At 38.5% G+C, this 27,860-nt stretch overlaps 1 protein-coding gene across 1 annotated transcript; it reads right to left on the bottom strand.

Annotated features, from left to right (window-relative positions):
• Positions 1 to 5,700: 5,700 nt before the first annotated feature.
• On the bottom strand, positions 5,701 to 20,067 carry LOC148016157 (3-dehydrosphinganine reductase TSC10A-like). Its single transcript, XM_087664369.1, has 4 exons — positions 19,422 to 20,067; positions 6,601 to 6,748; positions 6,196 to 6,487; positions 5,701 to 5,932 (listed from the first exon to the last, which is right to left on the bottom strand). The coding sequence occupies exons 1-4, from the start codon at positions 19,950 to 19,952 to the stop codon at positions 5,923 to 5,925; spliced, it is 981 nt and encodes a 326-aa protein (XP_087520495.1). The 5' UTR covers positions 19,953 to 20,067; the 3' UTR covers positions 5,701 to 5,922.
• Positions 20,068 to 27,860: the final 7,793 nt, after the last annotated feature.

Raw genomic sequence — 27,860 nt, forward strand, 5'->3', positions numbered from 1 at the left:
TAGGCAACATACCACACATACCTCATTACACACTTGATAGAGCTTAGCAAGTGCATCTCAAACCTCCTTTGCTGGTTTACATGATTAAATATGAGGTATGATTGCCATTTTTACAAAAAGAGCCATTAATACATGAGGTTTTGCATCCTTTGTATCCCATCTAGATTGTTATTCAGTAGATATAAAACATTTGGCACCACATTACTTGGACATGCATTATCCTCCTCCACTATGCCTTCAAAAGTAGTAGCTACAGTAGCAATTGCAGCAACAGACTCAAGCTACTTCTCAATACTTACAATAACATTCCATAGCCCTTAAGCAACTAGCACACATCAAATCCTATAGGGCCTAAGTAGGTAGTTTGTCCCATTAATCTTTTCATATGTGACAACAAATTATTGACTCCATCATTGCTCCCCTATCTCCATTGCGCCAATCAACTACTTAAGGCACAACCCATGAAGTATCCCCAAATCACAAAAGCAATTTGTATGCTTCCAACATGAGAATGACGTTATGGAGTTGTTGTACTTGATGTTGCAAAATCGAAAAAAAAAAAAGTATAGAAAAGACTATATCAAGAGAAAATTTGTTGAAGTTGAAAATTATAATGGAACTTTGTGCAAGACTTAATCACGTAAGGTAGCAAAATGGCCAAAAAAGTCTCCTTTAATCAAGTAGTAAATTCCTAGCTACCACCTTCATTGTAAATAGTTTTGCAAAGCCAATATCTCTCGATCCAACCATTTCCTTTTAGAATAATGAAAAGATGAAGTATTCATCTCTTTGTGTACTACAACTTTGTTGTTGGGATCTTCCAAATTTGATCTTTGGGTTGTTTATACAAATATCAAGTTGGCTAGATATCTAGTGGTAGAAATCTGGACTACATCTACCTATCTACCTAGGGAGCTAACTAACTAAAGCTATAGCCATTATCTCAAGCTAGAATGTCAAGAAGAGTTGTTGCCCACATCGTGGTGCATCTACCTACCAAAGGGTTTCTCGATATTCACTCAACATGCTGATACACATCAATTGTTCTATATAATCAATTTGCAACCTTAGACTGTTAGAGAGTACTTGTCATTGTAGACATTGCTATATTAGAGCTAATTAGGCTCCTTGGTGCTAGTTATTGGCTTGGGTATTAGCCCAAGTGTATTAGCCCATCACTTATACTTGGTAGCCATAATTGCCCTTCTCTATTGAATAAAGTTTATTATTCGTTCAACTACATTATCATTGTCTTGTTGATTGCAATTGTGCCATATCTCCTCTTTCTCAATAATTTTCTCAACAAGAGAGCAAGGCAAGAATGCAAGCAATGATGGCTGAGAGATGAAGGAGCAAGAGAAAGATCATAGCTCTACTATTTAAGATCATGAAGGAGAAGAAGATACAAAAGATAAGTGCAAACTATAGATAAAGTGTGTACTAACCCAAGGGAAAACATCTTAACGAGGGAAAAGCCCAAATAGTTTTAAGTGTATACACATATCACTACCATAGTATATGTTATAAAAACATTAAAACACAAACTAAGGTGAAAACACGATCAAATTGTATCCTTCTAAGGTGCTAGGCAATAATAGTTTCAACTTGAACAACCTCAAGTCGGCCCTGCCCATTAAGGCATCCTCCACACCCGTATGTTCCCAACAATGAAACAAGATCACCAAGAGCTACCCCTTAATCTCTCAATTGGCTATGATGAGAACAAAGAAGTGGTCCCTAAAAGAGATTTACGACATGATCTCAATTTCATGAATTAACATCTACCACAATCTAACTTTCTTTTCTGCTTTATTGACATTAATAAATTGGGTGACTTCTTTTATCAATATTAAGATGGGCATTGTCAAATAGCATAAACATGGCACTCCTACCTCAAATCTCCTAGATAGTGTAACATCAAACGTAGCGATCTTTGAATTTTCATGAGTAAAAGCATAACATATGCATTTGGTTCACAAGGCATGCACTACACCTTCACTCGTTGGCTAAAAGACCATGACTCTACTAAGAGGAGTGTATTCAAGAAATGACAAGCTAAATGTCACGAAGTGTTGTCTCAAAGACAAGGTGGACCAATTGTTATACAATAAACTCAAAGAATAAGCAATTCTAATGTGGCAACTTGGAAAGTCCATCATCACTACATGGTTGAGAAGGCCATGAAAGACATTGCTATAACTACACATTGTGAAGTCACATGAAGCACTACATTAGGATCATGGTAAGTCATGTTATGTTGGTGATCGAGTATGAGGCTAGAGCACGCTACGTATTATTATGGTCCATCAAACCGTACCATTTGGGTGGTGAGTGGCCCAAAGTAGAAACATAAGGAAAGGAACTCTCATGATAGTATATAAGTTGACACCACCAAGGCCAAAGAACAATGGATGAGGCAAAGATTGACATACATTGTTACTATCAATGGAGTGGGAGAGTTGTCAATGTAGAGAATTGCATGGAAGTAACCTAAGGCTAGATATGGCTCCCATCTACATTTGGTAAAGGATGTAATTAGCCATGGTTGTGTTCCATAAAGCAAGATACATATTCGCATATTAACTCTCCACCATACATATTATATGGCACTCTTGCATCTTTACACAATACACCATTCACAAGTAACATTTGGCCAACTATTCATGCCATGTTGCTCAAGGACACCATACATGATAGTACAACTTGTCGATTCCAAGCAAGAGAAGAGAAGCAAGGAGCTAACACGCAAAGGTAGGAGAAATATGTATTGACACAAGACCAACTTAAAGATGCTAAGACCTAAATTGTAAATTTAAGACAATTGTACTTGCATGAATGTGGACAACACAACTCTCAACTCTACAATTTTGGGTAACATATTCAATGGCCTTTACATACCAACATTTATAGACAACTATTGTTTTTCTCATTTGACTCTACCAATTGATGTGACTGTTGATGCTTTGTTCTTTGTTGTGTCACCATTCATAATGCCCTTAAGCAACAAATATGGGCATAGCAAGTTTTCATTGGTTCCACGAAAGAGTGAATGAGAGAAGTTATGTGCATAAAGAAACAAGCATCAGTACACTTGAATCATATATATTAGGACACATACTTTGGTGAATAAGTAAGGTCACAATATTTTTCTTTACAACCTCACCAACTCTCCACTACATGCTGCATAGCACTCTTGTAGCTTTACACACTATACATCCAAATCTATTTCTTTTTCTATTAATTTGGGTAATGATTTGATTGTTTATGCCTTTTTATGTGGAGCTACACCAATTTCCAACAATATGGAGCAAGAAATGTTGGCATCACATGTATTCATCAATTCAAGCAACACCAAGTGTGTTTTTTGGAGCCTTTCCTTGTACTTACACTACTATAATTGACTATCTAACTTCAAGACCTGCGCCAAAAGCTTAACATAGCAAAACTAGTTCTCTAGCTTATAGCTTTGGGTTTCAACTTTCCCCTCACATAGTTACTTTTCCCAAAAGTCAATGCTATGCAATCAATCAATATCAGATAACCCAAACTCATGAGAAGTAACAATAATGACTATAGTTGACATAAACTTGCGAAAAATCTAATATTGGGTCTCTTCTTTACTCAAATCAAATGAATTAGCTCCATGTTCTTTATCCCCATCTAAAGTAGCTTTTAAGGTTGATAGTTCTAACTTGTAAAAAGTAGTGAGAACACCTATAATTGTTATAAACTCATAGAAAAAAATAATAACAAGGCTTCTTGAATCAAAATCAAGTGAAAAATAGTAGTAACATTTGCAATTGTCATAAACTCTTAGCAAATTGATGAGTAAAATGTGCATCAAAGTTGTAATACATGATATACACAAATTTGGATTTTTCTCCTAAGCCCTTATGGGCCCATCATCATACAACCATTTCCATCATGTCTATGAAGTATCTATATTTTGTCTAATGCCGACTTCATTACAAGTCTCAATTAGAGGTACTTCTGAGCTAAAATTGAGTCATGTCCATGCAAACCCCTAAATGGGCTATGGGCTAACTTTAGTGGATGCTTATGTTGGAATTTTAGCTATTCTAAGATCTCACTGTTTTGGTGAATCCAAGATGTACAAGTTTCACAAAGCATTAGTCTTGAAAAGAAAAACCTTTTCAATGTATATATATTGGCACAAGCTTACATTTGATAATGCCTCTTCCTTGGCAAAGGGTTCAACCAAGCATCAACAAGTTTGTCATTATATGCTTGTCCAAGGTCTTCCTTTGTCCTCCACATTTCTCCCACTTCCTTCCTCCTATAATGCAAGCTCATTTCCCCACACCAATGGATGTCCCTTCACCTATGGCTACTTGTGTAACAATCAACATCCTACTACAAAGAGGCATGGCAAGTGACAACAAGAACCTAGAAGTTATCCATAGTCAACACATTCTACATGTCATTGGATCACAATAAGTCGTCTTCCTTTTTCTTTTTCTTTTCTTCTTTCTTTTTCTTCTTACCACCACCACATTTCTTTTAGTTGCAAAAAGAGTGAAATTGTTCTACCACTTCCTTCAACAAGCGTACATGTTGGGGCAATAGGTTGGACTAGTAAATTGCAAGAGATGTTCGATTGTTCTTCTACCATGGTGAGTGACAAGAACCTAGAAATTCTCCACATGCCCTTTGATACCAATCACTTTTTTAGTTCCAACGAAAGGTATACATCTCCTGCCATTTACATCAATGAGCATACATGTTGAGGGGATAGGTTGGATTGACAAGTTGCAAGAGAAGAGGTATATAAGTTGACACACTAGGTTGGACTAGCAAGGAAGAATCCCATAAAAGAATAGAAACATGAAAAAACTGTATGGAAAAATGATCCTAAAAACAAACTCAATTTGGTAAATATGGCAATTGCAAGCCGCCTTACTTACAATTGATGCCTCCTATATTTCTATAAGACACATTATTTGACTACAATATTTGGCTATTTCCACACTTTTCAATTCAAATGCTTCTGATTAACAAATTCTATAACATACTCTACCCAATTCCGTAACTAAGGCCATCTACATACCAAGAGATTCAATGCAAGGCTTGCCCGAGTTCATGTATTGAGCACTATGCAATTTGTACATATATCATAGATTCAATGCAAGGCTTACCCGAGTTCCATGTATTGAGCACTATGCAATTTGTACATATATCAGAACCTTATCGAAAAGCATGTAAGGAACCATTCTTTAAAAATAGTCAGACCTGCTACATTTTGCCAAGAGCGTTGGACCTCACTCATTCATTGAGAAGGTAAAAACCATGCAACACTTTAATATTGCATTGTACTAATGTTCTCTAATAAAGGATGCCGACTAGAAATCCCCCCTACCCCCAAAAAAACAAAAATAAAAAATAAAAAAACGAAGTGTGTAAAATCACTATCCACAACCTCCACTATTTCATTAGGTCAATTGAGTGCTATTTTGAAGCCTACACTTCAAGTGCTCTTCTACTCACATATCCAACACAATAATTAGCTTCACCATTTCTTGAGGAAATCTCTAGGCATTTGTTACCCGGTTAAGTTCCTATTTGCAAAAATGTTACCGTTTGCTGTGTTTTGGCTTGGCCGCGTTTTGGATTGGGATAATTTGCAAAAATCTTATAATTTACAATATTTCAGTTGAGAAATCAAGAAGCGTGCCAAATAACTTTGAAACAATCACATGCAATTAGCTTCACCATCACTAAAACTGGCATGGTTAACACATCCAACACAGCAATTAGCTTCACCACCACATGGAATAAATTGCTGAGAAGAAGCATCTCCAGAAATCAAGGAGGAACTGAACATTGCAAGTTGCTATTTCGTGGAGAAAATGCTTGTCAACTTTTTCAAATTAAAAAGGTCCAAAAGCTCGTGGAGTTCTGCACCTACTTGACTCTGAAGCAGCCCAACCACATAAAACAAGAAGAGAAAATCATATTAGTACAATCATCCTGCTAAACAATCTAATATTACAAGAAGGTGCTGCTTTGACTACACACTATTAACATTGGTGAGGGAAAGCAGGTGGAAAAGCAGATTAAGCTCTAAAAGTATCATTTCATACACAACATTCTTATACACCGACAGCTAGATTACTATAATGGTTTTTCAATTAGAGTGGTTTCATCATTAAAAGAAATTTCAGCCATGGGACTTACTTGTTTTGGTTCTTATGCCACTTTGACAAAATGTGGTACCAGTTCCATGTCACACAAAGTGCAACTATCCGCATCAACCCTGACAGCATAACTTCTGCAAATGCATGTAGTACAGACGGTTGAGGAGACATCCCTGCCGTTGCAATGCATAGCATGGACCCATCAAAGTTGCAAGGAATGGAAAACTGCCCTTGCTTGATGCCATTCAATGCCTTCCTTGCAACATCTATAGCACTCATGACACTAGAGGAATCTGAAAGCAACTTTGTGATTTCTGGTTTTGAAGCATTCTCTATCCAAACAAAGTCATGAGTGAATCATGTAAGTCCTTGGGAGAAAACCGTTGTTGCTCCCAATCAACCAAAAGATGTATCCACTTAAATGCTTTTAAATGGGACAGATTACCTTTCTCAAATCCTGGTGTGATTGTGTCAGGTGGATAGATGACTGAAACTCGAATATTGTAGCAAAGGACTTCCTGCTGTAAAGCCTCCGCAGTTCCTCGAAGACCAAACTTGCTTGCAGAATAAGCTGTATAGCCATATAAACCCACCTGCATTAAAGTGAGTGATTAAAGGTTATTATTTTTTTGGATAACCATGTAATAGTGTCTAAAACAATGAATCAAAAATGCTCAGTTTACACCTTTTATGTGACGACAGGTAAATAATACTTATAAGTTTCATACAGCTTCATATGCTTCCAATGCTTCTATAATCTATTTCACAGCTGAATTAGCTTACCCAATTGATCCAGTATGTCACTGTGCCCTACGTGCCTTCTTTGTGCACAATCACAGTAATACTTTTTGTAGAGAAACACAAACTTGCATTAAACTATAGGCTTCATAAGAGTACCATGGAATGTATGCTCATCCTATTTATTACTGGCGTTAAAATTGGGACTACACATCAGCAAGACTACCTATACCTAGACTTGAAATCTCATACTTGAACAAAACTCAGGACTTTTGTCTCATTTTAGGCTGGATTTTTGGATCAAAAGTTACAGTTGCAAGATGGATGTGATCAGGCACATTTGGAGTTCAATATGTACAATTCCATCGGATTTTTTGCCTCTAGTTTTCATGTATTTATATTTGGCTTAGTCACTTCAGCTAGGCACTCATGTACTCACTGTTGATCAAGGTCTACGTATAACTGATTTGGTATCAACCCTCTCTCTCAACTTGGTCTTCCTTCCCTATGTATGTGCATGGGGGTTCAACCTGCATCCACTCAAGACTTGCAGATTTGTGATCCCTGCCATGTGGGCGACGGGTTAGATCAAAGGGCAACGGGTTAGATCAAAGTACTGTAAGCAACTATCCCCACTAGAATATTGTCCCAAACCAACATCATCCATCGAACTACCAACTATGTCAAAATCCTCTACAATACTCCTTTGGAAAAATCGCCTACATGTGGCTCATCCGTGATATCTTTTGAGAATTCATGAAATGGTGGATTGAACTTGCATAAGGTTTCATGCGGAACAAGTGAGAGTTAAAAAATCAAGAGCTACAAGCAAATTAAATAACCATCAAAATAATTTTGAGCTTGAACCCTTCAGCCTAAACCCATGTGGTGGATGAATGATGGCATGCATTCTCTAAAGATTGTCAAGCCAAAGACACACGGAGAGATCCCCATGATTAACCCTTGTTCTCTCCGTTTTCAACATCTACTATCAGTCCCTGCACATGCCTCCACATCGCTGCACTTTGACATGGTATAACAGCAGTGTTAGGGGCTGATTATGTATGGAGAGACTTGAAGAGGAAGATTCGGCATGACACAAAGGCCGTGTTTTCAGCATTTGGGTGCAAGCAAGAGTGTTGCGCATCAACACACGACTAGAGTGAGCGAAGCTACGTGCAACCAGAGACTTGTTTGCTGTTTTTTGTGTAGGAACAATTGTCAAGGCGTAAAAGAAGCTATGTTTTGAGCTAAAGCATCATGTAAAGAAATAGGTTCCTCATTGCACACAATAGCTACAAGTACCTATGCAACCAAGTTACCCTGTGCATGGCAAGTGGCTGCTCTAGTCCTATCAGGAAGCGTAACGGACTGTTTGCTGTCCCATAATCTATCCAACATCCATCTAGGGACTGTTTTAGGTACCTGAATAGCAGCCCTCTCATCGGCCACTTCATCATTAGCAATGCCCTAATCAATGGGCTGAAAATTAGGCTATTGTTCAGCATGTAAACCCTCAATAGGTTGTTGAAATTGACCAAAATCGGGTGCTGAAATTGACCAAAATAGGTTGCTCAAATTGACCAAAATCGGGTGTACTGTGCTGAAACAATGGTAGCAAACTGTTAAACGTATCCATTGTTGGAAATGGAGGAAGAGAGAGAGCGAGTAAGAAAGTGAAGACAAGGCAAAGAGCAAGGGTCGTAATTCTACACTCAAAAGATGCAAGTACTTGAATGATAGAATGAAAGTATAATAGGTCTTAAGTAAGGCAGGCTATCCGTAACTCTAACTGGAGTTAATTTAACTTTAGACTCTTGTGTCACTACTTTTAAAGTTCTAAACACACTATACTTTGACACTTTAATAAGTGTCTACACCACACAACTTACATGGGGCACTCCCCAAAATTGGCAAATTCTAACATCCCCTTGCAATGCCAATGCAATGAGATACAAGGATCATCAATCACCAAAGGGTAACAAGTTCAAGGACTTGTGGAAATCCTGAATCTTTTGACATGATAAAGCCATGGTGATTATATTTGCAACATGTTCCTATGTGTCTATACTTTGACACTTTAATAAGTGTCTACACCACACAACTTACATGGGGCACCCCCCCAAATTGGCAAATTCTAACATCCCCTTGCAATGCCAATGCGATGAGATACAAGGATCATCAATCACCAAAGGGTAACAAGTTCAAGGACTTGTGAAAATCCTCAATCTTCTGACGTGATAAAGCCATGGTGATTATATTTGCAACATGTTCCTATGTGGAAACATACATCAAGCTAATCTCTCCTGCATAAGATCTCTCTATGACATGATGGTAGTGAATTTCAATGTGTTTCATGCAAGCATGAAACACAAGATTTCATGCTACTGCAATAGTACTAATTGTCCAAGAGAATGGGTATAGAATCCTTCAACAAAACCTACAGATCAACTAGCAATCTACGCAACCATACACATTCAATTATTGCTATAAAGGCTGCCCTATACTCAGCCTCACGAGATGAGATAACCACTATAGATTTCTCTTACTAAGCCATAAAATACATGGACAGTCCAAAAAGAAAAAATATCCACTAGTAGACTGTCAAGTGTTTAAGTCTCTAGCCCAATCTGAATCGCTATAAGTGTGTAGCTGCAAGTCTCTTCCCCCCCTCCCTCCCCACCTCTCCGGCCACATAGGGGCAATGCTTGCTCACCTAAGATACTACAAACTGTATGTCAAACGTATGTTGCAAAAATAAATAAGACAACCAACAACCTATGTGTAGATTGCAACATCATGCATCTCACTACCATCATGCATGGACAGTTTCATCCCTAGCTCCATCAAAGTGCTCATATGTTGGACTAAGAGGGGCACAACTAAGAGAGATGGAGATCGAGCAAGAGTGAGCGTGTGTGACGGCTAAAGAGAGTGTGAGCAGAGTGAAAGTACGAGTCGATTAGAGTGTACTAACAATATGTGTTGGTACACAAAGAATAAAATGTATTTATACTTAGGAAACGTAAAGGGTATGTTCACATGTACAATGTGCGTGTACTATACACGGAGGTTACCGGGCCTTTATCCCAACAACCTTCCACTTAAAGGTCCGATATAAACCTCTAGCTAACCAACTCCCACTAGTCGAATGCAATGCTTGTGCTAAGCTTTGCTTAGACTTTTAGTGAGAACATCTGTAGGATTATCTTGTGTTTTAATCTTGGTCAATGGGATTTGACCATCTTCCAGAATCTGTCTGATAAAGTGATATCGCACATCCATATGCTTTGTGCGTGAATGATACATGGTATTCTTAGCCAGATACACAGCACGCTGGCTATCACATCCCAAAACTGCAATACCCATAGACATGCCAAGATCATCTGCAAGTCTGCTCAACCATATAGCTTCCTTAGAAGCCTCAGTAGCTAATATGTATTCAGCTTCAGTGATACTCGGTGCAACAATGTTCTGCAACCTTGAACACCAAGAAACAGCTCCACCAGCTACTGTAAAGACATACCCGTTGGTGGACCTACAAGTGTCCAAGTCACCTGCCATGTCTGCATCACAATAACCCTGCAAACTAAGTGTACCCTGCCCAAAGCAAATACTTTTTCTCTGTGTACCCTTAAGATATCGAAGAATACACTTGACAGCCTCCCAATGTGCTTTGCTAGGATTTGACATAAACCTGCTAACAACTCCCACTGCATGAGTAATGTCTGGACGAGTAGCACCCATAGCATACATAAGAGAGCCACAAGCTGATGCATAAGAAACACCCTTCATAGCATTTGCTTCCACGTCATCTTTCGGGCTGTTGGCTTTGCTAAGCTTGAGATAAGGAGGTAAGGGTATCCCAAAAGGCTTAGCTTCAACCATGTTAAATCTGTCCAGTACCTTTCCAATGTACTTTTCTTGAGATAAAGACAGCAATTTCTGCATTCTATCTCTATGAATCCTCATGCCCAAAATATGCTCTGCATTCCCCAAATCTTTCATGGAGAAAGCTGATTTCCGATGATTTTTGAGAGCATCCAAGATAGTCTTTCTTTTCCTAGCTAGTAACATATCATCCACATACAAAACAAGTATTATGGGGCTGCCATCTGTATCCTTTTCATGTACAAGCAATAATTTGCATGGCTGCGTGTAAACTCATGAGATAGCATAAAAATGTCAAACTTTTTGTACCACTGCCCTGGTGCTTGCTTTAACCCATATAGGCTGTGTTTTAGTTTACACACCATCTGCTCTTTTCCAGGAACTACAAAGCCCTTAGGCTATTTCATGTAGATTTTCTCATCGATGTCACCATGCAAGAAAGCTATTTTTACATCCATTTGATACAGCTCTAAATCCAAAACAGTAGTAAGAGCAAAAAGCACACATAAAGTGGTCATCTTCACAACACATGAGAAGACCTCTTGGAAGTCAATCCCTTCCTTTTGTGCATACCCTTTGGCAACTAGCCTTGCCTTGTACTTGGGTTTCCTGTCAACTATCTTGACTTTGTATACCCATTTGTTTGGAAGTGGCTTCCTTCCCTTCGATAGTGACACAAGATCCCAATTATCAATTACATATAGAGATTTAATCTCTTCATGCATAGCTAGCTCCCAGATACTGCTGAACTCACATGACTTGGCCTCTTTGTATGTAAGAGGCTCACCCTCGTCACTAAGCATCACATAATGTAAGGAGGGGTCACACCTATGTGATTGCCTTATTACGCGTGTAGACTTGCGTACCTAATGATCAACATTTTCAGGAATTGGGTCCATTTGTTTGGAAGTGGCTTCCTTCCCTTCGATAGTGACACAAGATCCCAATTATCAATTACATATAGAGATTTAATCTCTTCATGCATAGCTAGCTCCCAGATACTGCTGAACTCACATGACTTGGCCTCTTTGTATGTAAGAGGCTCACCCTCGTCACTAAGCATCACATAATGTAAGGAGGGGTCACACCTATGTGATTGCCTTATTACGCGTGTAGACTTGCGTACCTAATGATCAACATTTTCAGGAATTGGGTCCACATCTAGAGGTATATTATTTTCAGCATTTATTGGCTGCTGTAAGCCATTTTCAACATGTTGTTCATGCTGTACAACACCTTCATTTTTATTTTCAACACTTGCATTTTCATAATCACAAGTCTATCTTGCTATCCATGACCTCCTTGTGCTTCTACTTGGTATCCATCATCATCTAGTTCAAAAATAACCGGCTAATCATCAGTTTCAGTCTGTGATACACCACCATGATGCCCATTTTCTGAAGTAATGGGTGGCTGCAAACTCTGAAACTTCACATTTTTCATATCTTCATTAGAGGCTAAAGCGCCTTTCAACAATTATGCCTCATTAAACACAATATTACGACTATGAATAATTTTCTTGGACTGAGGTAACCACACTTTGTAGCCAAATTCACCCTCATTACCATAGCCCATGAAAATGCCTTTGGTGGATTTTGGGTCGAGTTTGTTCCTCAGCTCATCCCTAATATGTACAAAAGCATCAAATCCAAATATGCGTAAATGGTCATATAAGGCCAATTTGCCAGACCAAACCTCCTCAGGGATGCCATTATTTAAGGATCTATTTGGAGAGTGGTTGCAAATGTGAACCGCGGTTTTGAGTGCCTCTCCCCAAAATGCAAGAAGGGAGATTAGCAGTGGACAGCATGCACCGCACTCTTTCACATAAAGTCTTGTTATATCTTTCCACCACCACATTTGAAGAAGGATTGTAAGGGATTGTAAGCTCCCTCTTAATACCATGCAAGTCACAAAAGGACTTAATTCAATCAATGTGAACTCACCCCCATTATCAGTTCTCAAGGATTTCAGCTTTCTACCTGTCTGAGTGGTCACAAATACATAAAAAGTTTTAAAAACAGCAAACACTTCACTTTTCTTTTTCAACAAGTACATCCGAATCTTCTTGGAACAGTTGTCTATAAAGAAGACAAAATATGCAGCACCACCCAACGATTTCACGAGCATACTACATACATCAAAATGCACTACATACAAGACATTGGACTTACGAGAGACACCAGAGTAAAAGGAATTTTTAATTTGCTTTCCAAACTGACACTCCTTATAAAAGTCATGTTTAGAGCCTTTTCCATGAACCCTCTTCAAAGAGGCAAGGACATCAAGTCCTTTTTGGCTCATATGGCCTAATCTCTTATGCCATAACTCCAAGTGGCTGCAAATTTCAGCAACTATAAGAAACTTGTCATTTAAGGCTTTGCAATGCAAACAATACAAAGTGCTCTTCTTGGTTCCTTTTGCAATCAGCATGGACCCCTTTTTCACTTTCCACCAACCACCACCAAACAGTGTGGTGTAGCCATGCAAGTCAAGCTAACCAACAGATAGTAAACTCTTTTTAATGCCAGCTAACATCTTTTAGCACAAGCTCTTAACCATTGTCTAAAGACAAGTGTACTGTGTTAATCCCATCAATACTGCAAGCATGGTTATTTCCAAGATACACCTTTCCATAAATGCCTGCATTGAACATACCAAAACACTCCAAGCAAGGAGTCACATGGAAAGAGGCACCAAAGTCTACAATCCAAATCTGAGTGACACCATCATCAACTCACAAGAGTACATCAATCCATCAACATGAAAAGAGGCACCAAAGTCTACAATCCAAGTCTGAGTGACACCATCATCAACTCACAAGAGTACATCAATCCATCAACCTTGGTAATCTGCATATCCTGCAAGTGCATACAAGGGCATCACAATCAGCTACGCATAATACCATATAATTGGTCAATGATTTTGTGATCAAATTATTAAAGGCATTTCTATGTGTTTCAAGTCTTCATATCTCTAGATGCTAAGTGTTGATTGTGTGTGTGTGTGTGTGTGTGACCTCTCTCTCTCTCTCTCTCTCTCTCTCTCTCTCTCTCTCTCTCTCTCTCTCTCTCATATATATATATATATGTGTGTGTGTGTGTGTGTGTGTGTGTGTGTGTGTCATTCCCTCAGTTCCTGTTCCCTAACTTTGGGCGTTTCCCCTGTTCCAAGGGGTTCCGTTCCCCATTCCTGGTAACTATGTTAGCAAATCTTTTGGGTCTCTCCAAGATTGTATCTAATGGAAGGATCCCTAAATCTTGCATAGTACGCTAGTCCCAATAAGGTAACGCATCCACAGAAGGGGGCCCAAGAGTCAAAGACTCTATTGGCAAGTCAAGAGTGAGTAAAAGACCAAGCTCAAACAGCACAATCTCAAAAAGTGCAAGCTGAGAGATAGGCTCAAAGGAATTGGTCGATACAGTGGACTACACAATGTCCCTCTCATCAAAGACAACATCTCTTGTAATGATACAGCTTGTATTATGTATATTCACGTTTCGGCATTGTCTTCTTGTTCTCGACATCAACATCCCTTCCATATTGTACTTAGCCTTTGCATCGCATAATCATCATCATCTTTGTAAAAATATGCTTGGGCAAGTGAAAATTTTCCCCCACAAGGGACACTATCCAAGTGGCACCTTATTGCATGAGCATTCTTATTTGCATCATGTAGCATTACTCTATGCATCTCATTGCGCACAGCACCCATAAGCACCTTGCTCACTTCAAATCCTGAGTAGTCTCCACCTATGGTTTAGTCACCTACATACCTCTTCACCATTACTTCATTATCAACACCCTTGTGGGCGGTTGAATAGTTTCCCTATTGACAAGCATGTGAGCTAACCATTCCTTTTCCATTGGACACATACTAAAGAAAATTTGACGATTTTTAAAAAAATCAAAAGAAAAGAAGAATAAAAGTCCATAAAAAATACTTGGGCTCCTAAGGAAAGAAAACTATCACTTCTATAGTCTTGGTAGATTCTTGGGCAGCCGACGAGCACCCATTGACTAATCCCCTTGCTACTTTGGGATGGGAACTCTCGGGGTAAAATAGAGGTACTTTCTAATTGCCTCTGTAGCCTTGGTAGGCCATTAGGCAGCTGATGTGCATCCTTTGTCCAATGCCCTAGCTACTTTGAGACCAAGCTAAGCTTTGCAGTCCCTCTTGGCTAGAGTTTTTGAGTTGAGAGGGGATGTTAGGCAACAAATGATTATTCCATGCATGAGGCAATGTGGTTGGATGATCTTGATTCAAGTTGACCTTTGAAAACAACCGCACCGCTAATGGGGGAAATATAATGAACCTAGGCACCGCTCACATTAAGGTCGTCATTAATCCACCAACACAAGGGATGGGTAGCATGGTCACCTAGCAAGCAAACAATAGAAGTGTTGATGTTAGCAATTGCCATATGGCAAACTGGTCAACAGCAATCTACTAGCAAGGCAAACATGTGGCGATGCAGCAAGTTGAACTAATGCTAGGCAAATACCATCTTCCCTTTGTTAAAAGACAGGCATAGGAACCCACTATAAGCAAGGAAGTATAAGGGCAGATGAGTGTGAATAGTTCTAAGGGCAGGGAAAACCCTAACCCTAGCTTGGCAAAGGCTATATAAACATCCTATGGGTCACTATCATATGTGGGAGAGTGTACCCAAGTTGTACTCTAAGCAACTTAGTAAGCAAGATTTTGTTCTTGTACTTTGAGCTCGCTTCTCCCTCTTGTGCACACATTCCAATGCTGCAACTCTGATTTCCAACATGGTATCAGAGCCTCCTCTGATCCCCTCAGCTTCCTATACCCTCAGCTACCACTAAGTGCACATGAGCTATCATCTCCTTCATCTTATCCTTCTTTTCTCCATAGTTGCCTGCAACCTACCTCCATTAGAGGACTTGGGGAGGACAAAGGAGGCCATATCAGCTCTTGGTTCCTTCTGAGGAACTCTTCCACATCTCAAGGCGCAGCTGCCTATCACCATAGACCGTGGAATAAGACGCGCAAAAGGATGGCATTACGTTCTAAGTCAGAACGGCACAGTTCTGGGCAGGCGACTACCTCATGTTGAAACACGGGTTGTAGGAGGTGCATTAATGGTGGCTACCATAGGGCTTTTTTAGCCCCCCTAGTGGGCCATCTACCCCTAAGAGGGCTCTGAGAAATTCAACCTCTGTTGGCTGCTACAAGCCAAACCCTAACTATGTGTTTTGTGGTAGCCATAGCCAGCAAGCTCTAAGCTTGACATTTTGTCATTTTTTCACTCTGAGCTTCATTAACAGTGATTCTAATCACTGAAGCATAATCTCTGAAGCTTATTCCAGATTCAAAAGCTCTTGGACATGCTCAATGGACATTGGGAAGCCGACTTCCAACCGGGTTCCATTCAAGTACTTCACTAAGCTTGACATTAGTGTTTCTAAACACTAATCATGAATCATCTAATCATTTGCTTGCTAGGCATTCACTAAAATCTAGTGAGTTTTTTTATTTCTCTTCGTATATTGTTGTAAGGTTATGTGTACAATTATAAACACATAGACCATCATACACTAGAAGTGTATTGCCTACCGTGAGTGACTTTGTTTCAAGTACATTGGTCAATGAAATCAAAAGGATTGAGTGTCATTGTACTCTCCTCGGAATCATCAACAACAAGCATTGAGATCATAGACCAACCTTGTTCAACCCAAGCTTCATCTACTAAGCCATACCACAAGAAGGAGCCTTAAGTCCAGTCTAGGTTTGCTTCATTAAAACCTAAAAAGACTATTAAACCTCGGAAGAAGTTTGCACATAAGAAATGACCACCACAGTCATACTTTGAAATATTACATTTATATGATTTTCAGTCTTTCTCTTCATTACAACTTTGATTTCAAATTGTCTAATTTGCTTCCGCATTCAGTGGAAAATTTGTAAGGGACTAAACACTGCCCTTGTCCTAACAAGTGGTAAGACCTTTCCAATGACCACAACATATGCTGATGTCCATCCTCAAATTCGAAAGTTTGATGGCAAAGATTTCCACCCATGGCAGGTACTTATAAAATACAAAATGATGGAGAGAAGGTATTGGCCTCTCATTCAAGGCAGTAGAGCTGTAAACTCTGCAAATCTAGTTGATATAGAGGATGACCAATGTGCTCAAGCAATTATAATGTTACGCTTAGATAAATCCCTGATTCATCATGTTGATCAACTAAACATTGCGAAAGAAATATGGGATGAGCTTGAAAAGCTCTATGGAGCCACTAGTAAAAATACTAAAATCTTCCTTAAAATTGAATTCTTTAGCTTGGAATATCGATCAGGAGAAGATTTGGGAAAATTCATCTCCCATATGAAGGGACTTATGGCACAGCTTGCCTCTGTACAAGCTCCAATACATGAAGAAGATGCTATTGCTATTCTCCTAAAAGCTGTAAAACAGGTGTTTCCTACTCTTGTAACCACTCTCACTAACATTCGAGATCCTATATTGGCAAGTACCATTCAATCCTGTTTGGATGAAGAAAAGAGGAACCACAAAGAAAGCAGCAACAGTCAAGCAACTTCAACTTCCCGTGATCAAGTATTGGTACATACAGCTCTCACTAGATGTTCTTTCTGTAAGAAAAAATGACATCTTGTAAACAACTGCTGGAAGAAGTATCCTGAGAAGATGAAATGTAACAAATGCAAGAAGACAGGGTATATCACTAGTAAATGTCCCAACACTCCTAATATACCCAAAGAATTGGCGGCCAACTATGCCTCCAATCCATCTGAAGATCGACTGTTTTGACTCTTTAAATCATATACCTAAAACAACCTTGTAAGCCAGATTTATAAAGACATCCCAAGAAGGGGGGGAACCTCTTACATGCTTTGTAATCCAATGCCACCTTGGCATTGAGGGGGGGTGTTAGAAGACAGACATAGGAACCCACTATAAGCAAGGGAGTATAAGGACAGATGAGTGTGAATAGCCCTAGGGGCAAGGAAAACCCTAACCCTAGCTTGGCAAAGGCTATATAAACAGCCTATAGGTCACTATCATGTGTAGAAGAGTATATCCAAGTTGTATTCTAAGCAACTTAGTAAGCAAGATTTTGTTCTTGTACTTTGAGCTCTCTTCTCCCTCTTGTGCACACATTCCAATGCTACAACTCTGATTTCCAACACCCTTGGCCAACACCAATCCGCTAGCAAGGCAAGCGTGTGACAATGTGACAAGTTGAACTAATGTTGGACAAGTATCATCTTCCCATGGCAAAGTCACAAAAAACTATTGTTTTCTAGCCTTTTCACTCAAAAACTCCATTTCCTATGAGTTTTCATCGTCATTTCCATTTCCCTGTTTTGTAATATTTGGCCCAAGTGTCATGCACAAGTTTCCATCGCTCAGTTTCTCACTACCTTTGGAAGTTATGTTAGTTGCTTCTCAAAGTTTTCAGCTTTGCATCATGAAGAGTGAACAAGTATACATGTTTCACAATTTTCAATCATTTTCTAGTTATTTCCTTTTCCTATTCTTTAGCCATTTCCATTGTGGTAGACTCCGCCATTGCCAATTGTTGTTTTGATTGCATGCGACTATGGCCCAACGGCCCATTTAAGGCAAAACACTACACAATCATAATGATCTTACTCTATTGACCAATGCCTTCTTTGGTAATCATCATCAACCACCATTAACAAAAATGCAAAGCCGAATGGCAAGCACATGGATCAAGGTGCACAAGCATGAGTGTTCATGACATTAGTTTTGTTGTCAGGTCTTTCCCTGTTGCTTTGTCATCTTGAGATGAGGTTGCCACTTAGGCAAGGCTTTCCCAATAGACCACTTCCAATAGGGTGACTAAGGCTATTTGGAGGCAATTTTCTTCGTCGTGAGCAATAAAGAAACCCTGCTTAAAATCAATTGGTGAAATATCAAAGTAGCACATAGCTGAATCAAGTTCTGTGAATGATTGCCATTGCAAATGATAGCAAATACTGCGAATGGATCTCCATCATATATATCCAGGCTTATCCAAGGTTCTAACAACTATAGCACAGGACAAGCATATGAAAATACATGGATCTAGGACATGGCTATGGAGATTGAAAGAGGAAGAGTGAGCTCATGAGGACATAGACATTAAGATTGACTTTCACACAAGTGCATTAGGTTCCAAGATTAAGACTTGGACTCATAAACAAAGTCTTGTGTGTTGATAATGACACAAATACTTTGTTGGAAGGACAAAAGTACTATGACATTGCATTAAAAAAGAGAGCAAGTATGATACTTTATAGGGATAGATTGGGCTACACTTTCTACCACTGAGCATATGGGATTTTGCATCCTGAGCCCACACTCCTTCGTACAAAGCAGCTAAGCTGGGTGTGATTGCCAATATCTCAACAAAGCATACATTTTTCACTCCAACGTAATTGTGTGTATGAATTTGAGGGACCTCGAAAGCAAATCATGCAACAATTACTATTAAACAGTCATTGAACAAGCGGGTACAGACTGGTGAAACTGGGAAACGGTCAATGAACAAGGGACATGTTCAATAAAAACAAAGCCTACACTGCTTCTCAAGACAACAAGGAAGTAAGGTCCAGAGACAATATGTAAAATTGTGATGTACCTGACCGGCCTGTGAAGACACGAGGGCAATGCAGGCAGGATAAGGATCTTCTGTTCGGTGCTTTAGAAGAGGCAGCAAAGCTTTGACAACATGCAAGGTACCTCTCAGATTGGTATCCAACACATGGTTCAAATCATCTACGGAGGAATCTTCCAGGGATTTGGGAACGGACACGCCATGGCTGCAGATCAAGATGTCAAGAGGCCCAATCTTGTCGGCGGTGGCCTTGAGGCTGTCGAAATTCTTCACATCCGCGCTGTAGACGCTCACTTGTTTGCCTGTATCCTTCTCTAGGGAGCGCTTCGCGTCCTGTAGGCGAGCGAGATCGCGAGCCATGATGGACACAGAGGCGCCTTCGAGGAGGGCGAGTTTGGCGAGCTCGAGGCCGATGCCGCTGGATCCACCTGTGATGAGGACATGGCGGCTGCGGAAGGGGATGCGCGTAGGGCGAGGATAGCACACGAAGGAGACGACGGTGAAGAGAGCTGCAAGCACTGCCAGAAGCACCAGCGAGGCTACAAGGAACACCATGGCCGATCGGTATGATAACTGCGGCAACTTTAATGTATAGATAGAGTGGGGCTCAGTGGGCTAATACCTCCATCCTCGAATCAACCCGGTTTCACCAGCTATATGAGAGGGGCAGCCCCAATTTGACCCACGGAGTCCAAATCATCAAGCTGCCATCTGCATGGAGCACTAGGGTAAAGGGGCCAATAAAGTAGCGCCATGGCCGATCGGTATGATAACTGTGGCAACTTTAATGTATAGATAGAGTGGGGCTCAGTGAGCTAATACCTCCATCCTCGAATCAACTCGGCTTCACCAACTATATGAGAGGGGCAACCCCAATTGACCCACGGAGTCCAAATCATCAAGCTTCATCTACATGGAGCAGTAGGGTAAAGGGGCCAATAAAGTAGCACCTTCCAAAAGGAAAATACACCCCACCCCAATTGAGTGATAATTTTACAAGAAAGATATGTCTTTTTTAGTCACTTAACAATATAATATGAATTTTTTAAAATTACAGATGAGCTTAACTTAAATCACTTAAGTCAAACAATTGAGCCATGTAAATTTTTTTATATTTTAAATTTTATAAAACCTAAAGCAATGCATCCTCGAGTGTTACTCGATTGGCCCCTCACTACCCCTCTTTTATGAACCTTTCGTTTGTAACTAAGGCTAGTTGATAAAAATATCAAATATCGTAATATAGAACTATTTAGAGTCTCACTCGATTGGCCCCTCACTGCCCTCTACAATGCAGGTGCGGCTTGTTTTCGAGCACCTTCTATAGATATGCATTGTAGAGGGCTAAAAATACAACCCTTTAGAACAAGCCGCACCTGCTGTTGCACACCTTGTGGAGGGATGTCCTTCCAATATTCTTGTCAAAAGGTAAAGAAACATCCTATATTTCTCCTTGCATTTGATGCATGTGGATTCGATCCTCACCTACTAGCAAGTCCAGATTTCTATAGTGACCCTTGCTTGAGTCAATCTCCAATATCCATGTTCATGGAAAGTTGTTGTTAGTGCACTCCAAAACTAAGATACCTCAGTTACTCAAGGAAGTCGTGTAAAAAGGGCTACCAGCTATTGGTTGATCATCATTCTCTCATTATGACTTCCAAGCTCCTCTCCTCATCATGTGAATGGCCAAGGGGATCCATGGAACTAGGCTTATGTACTGACTATAATAATGACTTCATAGTAGTGGACCCTCCCACACCAACTCACTTAACATGAAATAAGGCTCATTCAATGTGCAGGTCCAAAAGACTTACTAAAGTTGTTGTCTTTGTCATATTTATCAATACATGGGTAAGTTTCAATCACAATACTCTCTCAAAAGAGGGTACTATGTTTGTTAAAACTAGTCTTATTTAGTTGTTTTTTATCTTTTATTTGTTAGAAGCAATTGTCTTGAGCCTCTTTTTTTTTTGCAAGTGTGTTTTTTGCTTCTTTTATCTGCATTATTGTCTACGTAAACTTGTTCCGAGCTTCAAAGACAAGGGAGACAAGTTACTATGTTAGAACATAATGCAATGTAGTAGATGAACTCGAAATGACACTAACCTTGTTTTAGGCCGTTCTTATCGAAATAACATTGAAGATGTCATCATTAAAAAACAATGACTATAGTGTTTGTAATAATGTACTTATAGAAGAGATGTTGAGTTAAGGAAAATGGATAATAGGTGTAGAAATGGTGCAAAGTCAAGCACTGCTTATATCTTTTTTCTTATTATGTCCACTAGGTTGGACCTTCTTAGTATAGTCTTTTGGAGGACCATATTGAGGAGTTAGTCAAGTAGACATGTTCCATTGCATATATTCAATTATTTGCATCTCAAAGTCCTTGTTGTCTTGCACGAGGTTTTGTATTTGTTGGCGCATGACGAAGTAAGAGTCAATCATATTCTCCATTGACAATAACTCCATCTCTAATCATCAATTGGTGCAACAAGACACTTTAAAAGAAGGCTTTTATGTGTTGACCCAGATGATAATCAATGCATCACATAAGCTTATTTCATAGTGAAATGTTGTTTCCAAGCATGCTAGTGAGTGGGCCTAGATTGTTAGTGTGGCCAAGCTTGTCTACAATATAACATCCCTTGCACTTGTAGAACATATTTTTCTTGAGAGTAACAATCCTTGTGCATTACAAACCAACAGGGGAGCATGAAGACTACCTCAACTCAAGTGTACCAAGGATTCAAGATAATGGGAAACCTTGCTTTTCATAATGATGGATATTGGGAGGCAATCCAAAGAAACTCCATTGTTAAGATTTGGTTTTTCAATAATGTTGCATTAATGACCTTTAGCTTGGCAATGTCTAGGTCTTGTAACATCCTCCATGCAAATGTTTAAATGGTCCATTGACTCGACCTTCATTATATACTTTAGAAGATAGTGCAAGAAGAATGGGTTGGTCACTCCTTGGATGTTCATTTGTGTGCCCTACTGTAAGAGAAGCATGAAGTGGTACCACACAACATTTTGATCCTCGTAGCCTAGCTAATGCTACAATGATTTGAGTGGCATGGATGGGATTTGCTTAAAGCTAAGTCTAATGTGAAAACATGCATTTGCATTGTGTTGTGCTATGATGGCTACAACAAGCACCGTAGAGCTTGCGAATGACGAGTTCTTGAAGCTTGTCAACTTGCATGTCAATGCTTATAGTCATGTGGACACCAATGTCATTTGTTGTCACTCAACATTCTCCTTATTCACCCATACTATAACATGGACATGCAAGGACCCTTTGTCCTAGATATCATAGCACGTGAGGTGATGCTACACTTATGAAAGAACTTTCTTGCCTTGGAGTACATCAATGTCGAAGAACAGGTAGAAATAGATGTGCAATTTGCAACACAAGGTAGCCATTTTAGATATAATGAGGGTCGAATTCCTTCACAATTGATTGTTTGTACCTTGATCCACTTGGTTTTCTAATACCTTGTCTATGTGAACATCATGAAGTGTCCAATAAACCCCATGCATCCACCACATTAATCAATTCTTTCAAGACCTAGTGATGCCACAACGATATGCTTGGCCATAATACTTCTATTTATATTGGATGTCATTCCTTATCAAGTATTTGCTTGTAGCATTCATGTTTGCTCTCTTGTAGCTGTTGATGTCATGTTTGAGCATTGCAATGTTAGTGTTATTTGTGATCATAAAGTCTTACTTCAGTTGATATGATAATAAGGGGTGTGGTTTATATAGTGTGTACAATGAGAACTATGTGGATATTCACAACTTGATGTAGCCAATAAAGAACTAATGTCCATCTGTAATAGCCAAATGAAAGATGGTATAATTTTGGATCAAATACTAGCTTGCTTATCCATTGTGCCTAAATCTTGCTATATGATTCTCCAATAGAAGAATGTCTTGAGCTAGATGGAGTAGAACTCATAGGTGTCTTCTGAGTTATAAACATGATGCTTTGTTGACTTAGGTATATTATGAAGGATTGAATGGTCATTATGTGCCTTTGCCTTGCTTTTGAGATTTAACATCATATGCTTTGTTGCGTCAACGTATTATTTCTACAAGAGGCCCTTCAAGCAAAACACACACCCATGCCAGTCATGACTTTGCTTTGTCATTGTCATATACCTCTTCGAAATCAAATTGGCCTACAAGTTGTAAGTGAGAACATCTATAATTTTTGGATGCAACTCATTGCTCACTTGTGATGTTCGCCTAGCCACCATTGAAGATAACAAGCTTTGAATGAAATCAAGCATGTGAATAACAACATTTGCTACACAATCACCTTCATTGATGTATGATTGCATGCACTTCATCTAGCTTGCACATTGGACCATTGTACAACATTAAATAATAGCACAAAAGAAAGAGTTGCATGAGAGAAGTCCTTTTGCGTGAATATTCTTTATAAGAAAGGGTACACATAACAAATTTAGGACAAATCTCAATATTGTGGTTGAGTTTCTAAGCTTGGATAATCCAACTTCTTAACATCCATCAATGTTAAATGAGGACCTATCATGCATGCTTTGACACTCCTTAGGACCACTTATCACCCTAATAACAGTGAGTCCTTTTAGTAGGAGGTTTTGTTGGACATTCTCATGTTAACCTAAAAAGATATGGCTCCTCATTGTTTTAAAGAAAATTTGCTAATGTAAATTCAATTATACTACAATATATAGAAACTAGCATGTATTCAATGATGATATGGAAAGTTTTAATTGTTATGATGTTGAATGTTTCCATGCAATTGTGTAACATGATTGAGATACTAATTCAATGATAATTTTCTAACAAAATGGATCAACCTTTGATAAAGTTAGGTAAAGATAAGCAAAAACAATATATTGTTACATGACCACATGCCTTGACCCTACAAAAAGTAGGTCCTCAAAGTTTTAGAAATTGTAAACTTGAGATATAGTATTACATCATACATGAACACAATATTAGTGAGTTTGGGAATCTCCCAATTCCCATTTTTTGAATACTAAAAGGTGGCACCCGGATAACATGCCCATAAGTTTCTTAAAACCATATGATGTGACCTATCATTGGAAAGTGCTTGAAAAATAGAATCTATTGAGCTATAGAGTGCTTGATTTGGAGTTATAGTGTTCAAGTTATGGAAAATCCAAATATTTGACCACGTGTCCGAAACTTACGGAAAATTCCCATATTCCCTAATATGGTGTTCATGTGATGTGCTCATCTATAAAATGTGTGATGCAAAATGTATGGTGGAGAGATGGTACAAACCTCTTTTGTTGAGGTAAAAAACAAGCCATCCCTTTGTTACTCGATGTGCATGCCATTCTATGAAACACATCATAACAAGTAGTAATATATCACGAACTTAGCATTAGTGGTTTGGAGGAATCACACGCAAATCATGTCCTTGTTTTATAGACTAAGAAATACCTATGGAGCGATGATTGGGTTCTTCGCGAAAACTTTGAAGTCCCCAAGGTTATTAAAACACATAGAATATTATATCATCATCAATATTGATTACACAATTTATCAACATCAACTATAGCCACATGATCATCATTGCATTCAAATCATTATAAATGAGTTTCTTTTTGTAAGCAGAGCTGTAACATAAGCACAAAATTTATAATTATAAAACCTCCTTTTTTGAATGGAACCTTCAATATAAGAGACATCATCATATTTTGCATTAATCATTTCTTACTGTGGATCAAATTTAGGTAGAATGCTTACATGCATTAGGCACCACAATTGATTGGAAAGAAAGGAATCTCTTCATTGAATTATGGCTAATCTTACCTAGTACAAAATATATTGCCATGGTTCTTGATGATTGGCAAGCATTGACACAAGTTATCAATGCATGGATATGCAATCATGGTTAATACTAGAAGCATTATCATTGGTTGTTCATTTTGCAATGTTTGCTGAAACCCAAGGTGAGATGATTGACATTGCACATGATGACAAATTGATATAGCTTTGAGTGATGATGTGCTATAAGAATCAATTAACTCTCTCAACCTTTGTATTCATGATGAGAATCAAAGTTAGTGCCCAATGTCCATATATCACATATAGCAACCACATGCATATAGTAGTATTTTGATCACTCATATGCATAACAATATTCATGCAAAAGTAAAATTGAGGTTGGACCCTCTTTATTTGTATATCCAAATTTGGCATGTAACCATTCAATTGATCATGCATCCATTTGAGGCACAATTACATTAAGAATCTTAACTTATAAGGAAAGATTAGCAATAATGAGTGCTTCCAATTGTGCACAAGTGATTAGTCCAAACGCTTGCATTATAGAAATACACTATCACAACATAAAAGGCAACAAAATTGAGCTTTCTAATCACATGATGGGGTTTGTGCCCAGATTTACCTCAAACTCTCAACTAGGATCATGGTATCAAGTTTGGATAAGGTAATGGTACCACAACCAATGAATGCATTGAAGATGCAATTAAGTTTAGAAGTGAGTAAACTTTAACAGAGTCTAGTTGTGCTAGGTGCAAAAATTATGTTGATGTTGATGCTTTTGTATGCCCAACTATTCATGTTGATGCTAATGCTTTTGTTGCTTCCTATGTCCTGATAGATGGCTAATGCTTTTAACATAATTGATTTGTGCGTCTTGGTAGATGATTAATGCTTCTTAACATCATTGATTTTTACCATCCTTACAAATAACAATTTTTTGTTTAGTTCTTTTAATTTTTTATTGTTACATGGATGCCACATGGCTTATGATAAGCTTCAATTCACAAACTACTATGTTGACCAAGTAATCAGTATTTTATTGCATTGTGTAAGCCCATAGGAGAAATAGATCACTCTATACTCTAGTGTGTGTTCTCTTTCCATTGCCCAATTCTACTCATTCATCATTGGTGAAAGAGTGGTCAAAAGTAGAAGACATAAAGACACCCAATTTCATTGCATTATACAATAAAAAATCATTGTTTGCATAACACTCAGCTCATCGTTATTGCATTTTATTGCAACAAACGATACATACATCATTATTACAACAAGTGACGAGAAAGCAAAGGTGAGTCACTGCTTCTTAATTTATAGAACTTGCAATAAGAACTCCCCTAAACTTAGGTGTTTAGAACAGGATGAGAAACTACTCATAGTCATTAAAGACAATGCAAATTCAAAGTAGCATTACATACATCATTTTGTTTTTACCATATGCAAAGTAGACACATACACAAACGGGTATGAAAATATGTTTTGAGTATTTTTTGACACCTCAAGCTAAATTCTAGTCAAAATATGTAGATCATAGGAATGGAAAAAGAAATATTTTACCTTCAATTACAAGTTATAACATAAGAAAGCTTGAAACAAAATCTAAGAGAGAGATAAAGAGAGTAAGTTGGGAGAGAGAAAGGGGAATTGCTAAGTGTAGACAAGCTCAAAGTTTGCAACAACCACACATAACACAAGCAAAAACAAGTTTTGAACAAAAAGATCAAGCATCTTCTTTAAAGGAGTCAAATAGACAAGTATGGACAAGCCAAAATTACACTTTTAAAAGGTCCAATTATTTCTTTAAATGAAAAAGAAAAGGCTAAAATGTTTCTACCAAACATACTCCAAAACATAACATACATTTGCAAACATTTGCATTCTCAAGCAAACATGTCTATTAAAATGATTGAGAGGATTTTGACCAATATAGCAAATCATGGAGTACAAGGATCAGAGACATCTAATGTTGCAATAGTGCTACATAAATCATCATCACAAGGGGTCAATTATTGCACTATGTTGAGCGAGGAGTTCTCGATCCCTAAGGCCATGATCTTACTGTCCTCATCAATAATACATTTTTGTTATTATTACGCCCCCAAAGAGATGTTCATTGTGCGACACTTCAATCCCCCTTATGCTAGAGCACTTGATGCAAAATTTCTAAGGGTGAGATTGGGAGAGAAAATACCACATCAAACATATGGGCATGATGGCATCTTATTTAGAGTTATGCATGTTAATCATACTTTGATTGAGAGTTTGATTGTCTTCTCTTTGACGAACTCAAGTCTCATTGGTTAGTTTGGGATTTTGTAGACAACAATATATCTTTCCTTGTCTCCCGTTATTGTATCAACCATCATTGAAAGTGACTGTAGCCAAGAAAGCTCAAAAGAGATCATAGTAAGGTCTATCCAAGGTTTACGCAATCCTTAGGTGACAATGTTTCTACAAAGAGATTGGTGCAAATACCTTTGAAAGTACATGTGCCCATTTGAAACAATATCCTTAGAGGTAGTTGAGTTACTGGTGTAGAGTAGCCATAAAGCTTCAAAAAAGATCACACTAAGGTATATACGAGCCTCAAGCAACAAGGTTGTTAAAATAGCAAATGTGCAAGAATATTGTAATGAAAGT

This window comes from Lygodium microphyllum, chromosome 23 (assembly GCF_053477565.2).
Source record: "Lygodium microphyllum isolate KBCC chromosome 23, Lygodium_microphyllum_v1.1.10, whole genome shotgun sequence".
Taxonomy (NCBI): Eukaryota; Viridiplantae; Streptophyta; class Polypodiopsida; order Schizaeales; family Lygodiaceae; genus Lygodium; species Lygodium microphyllum.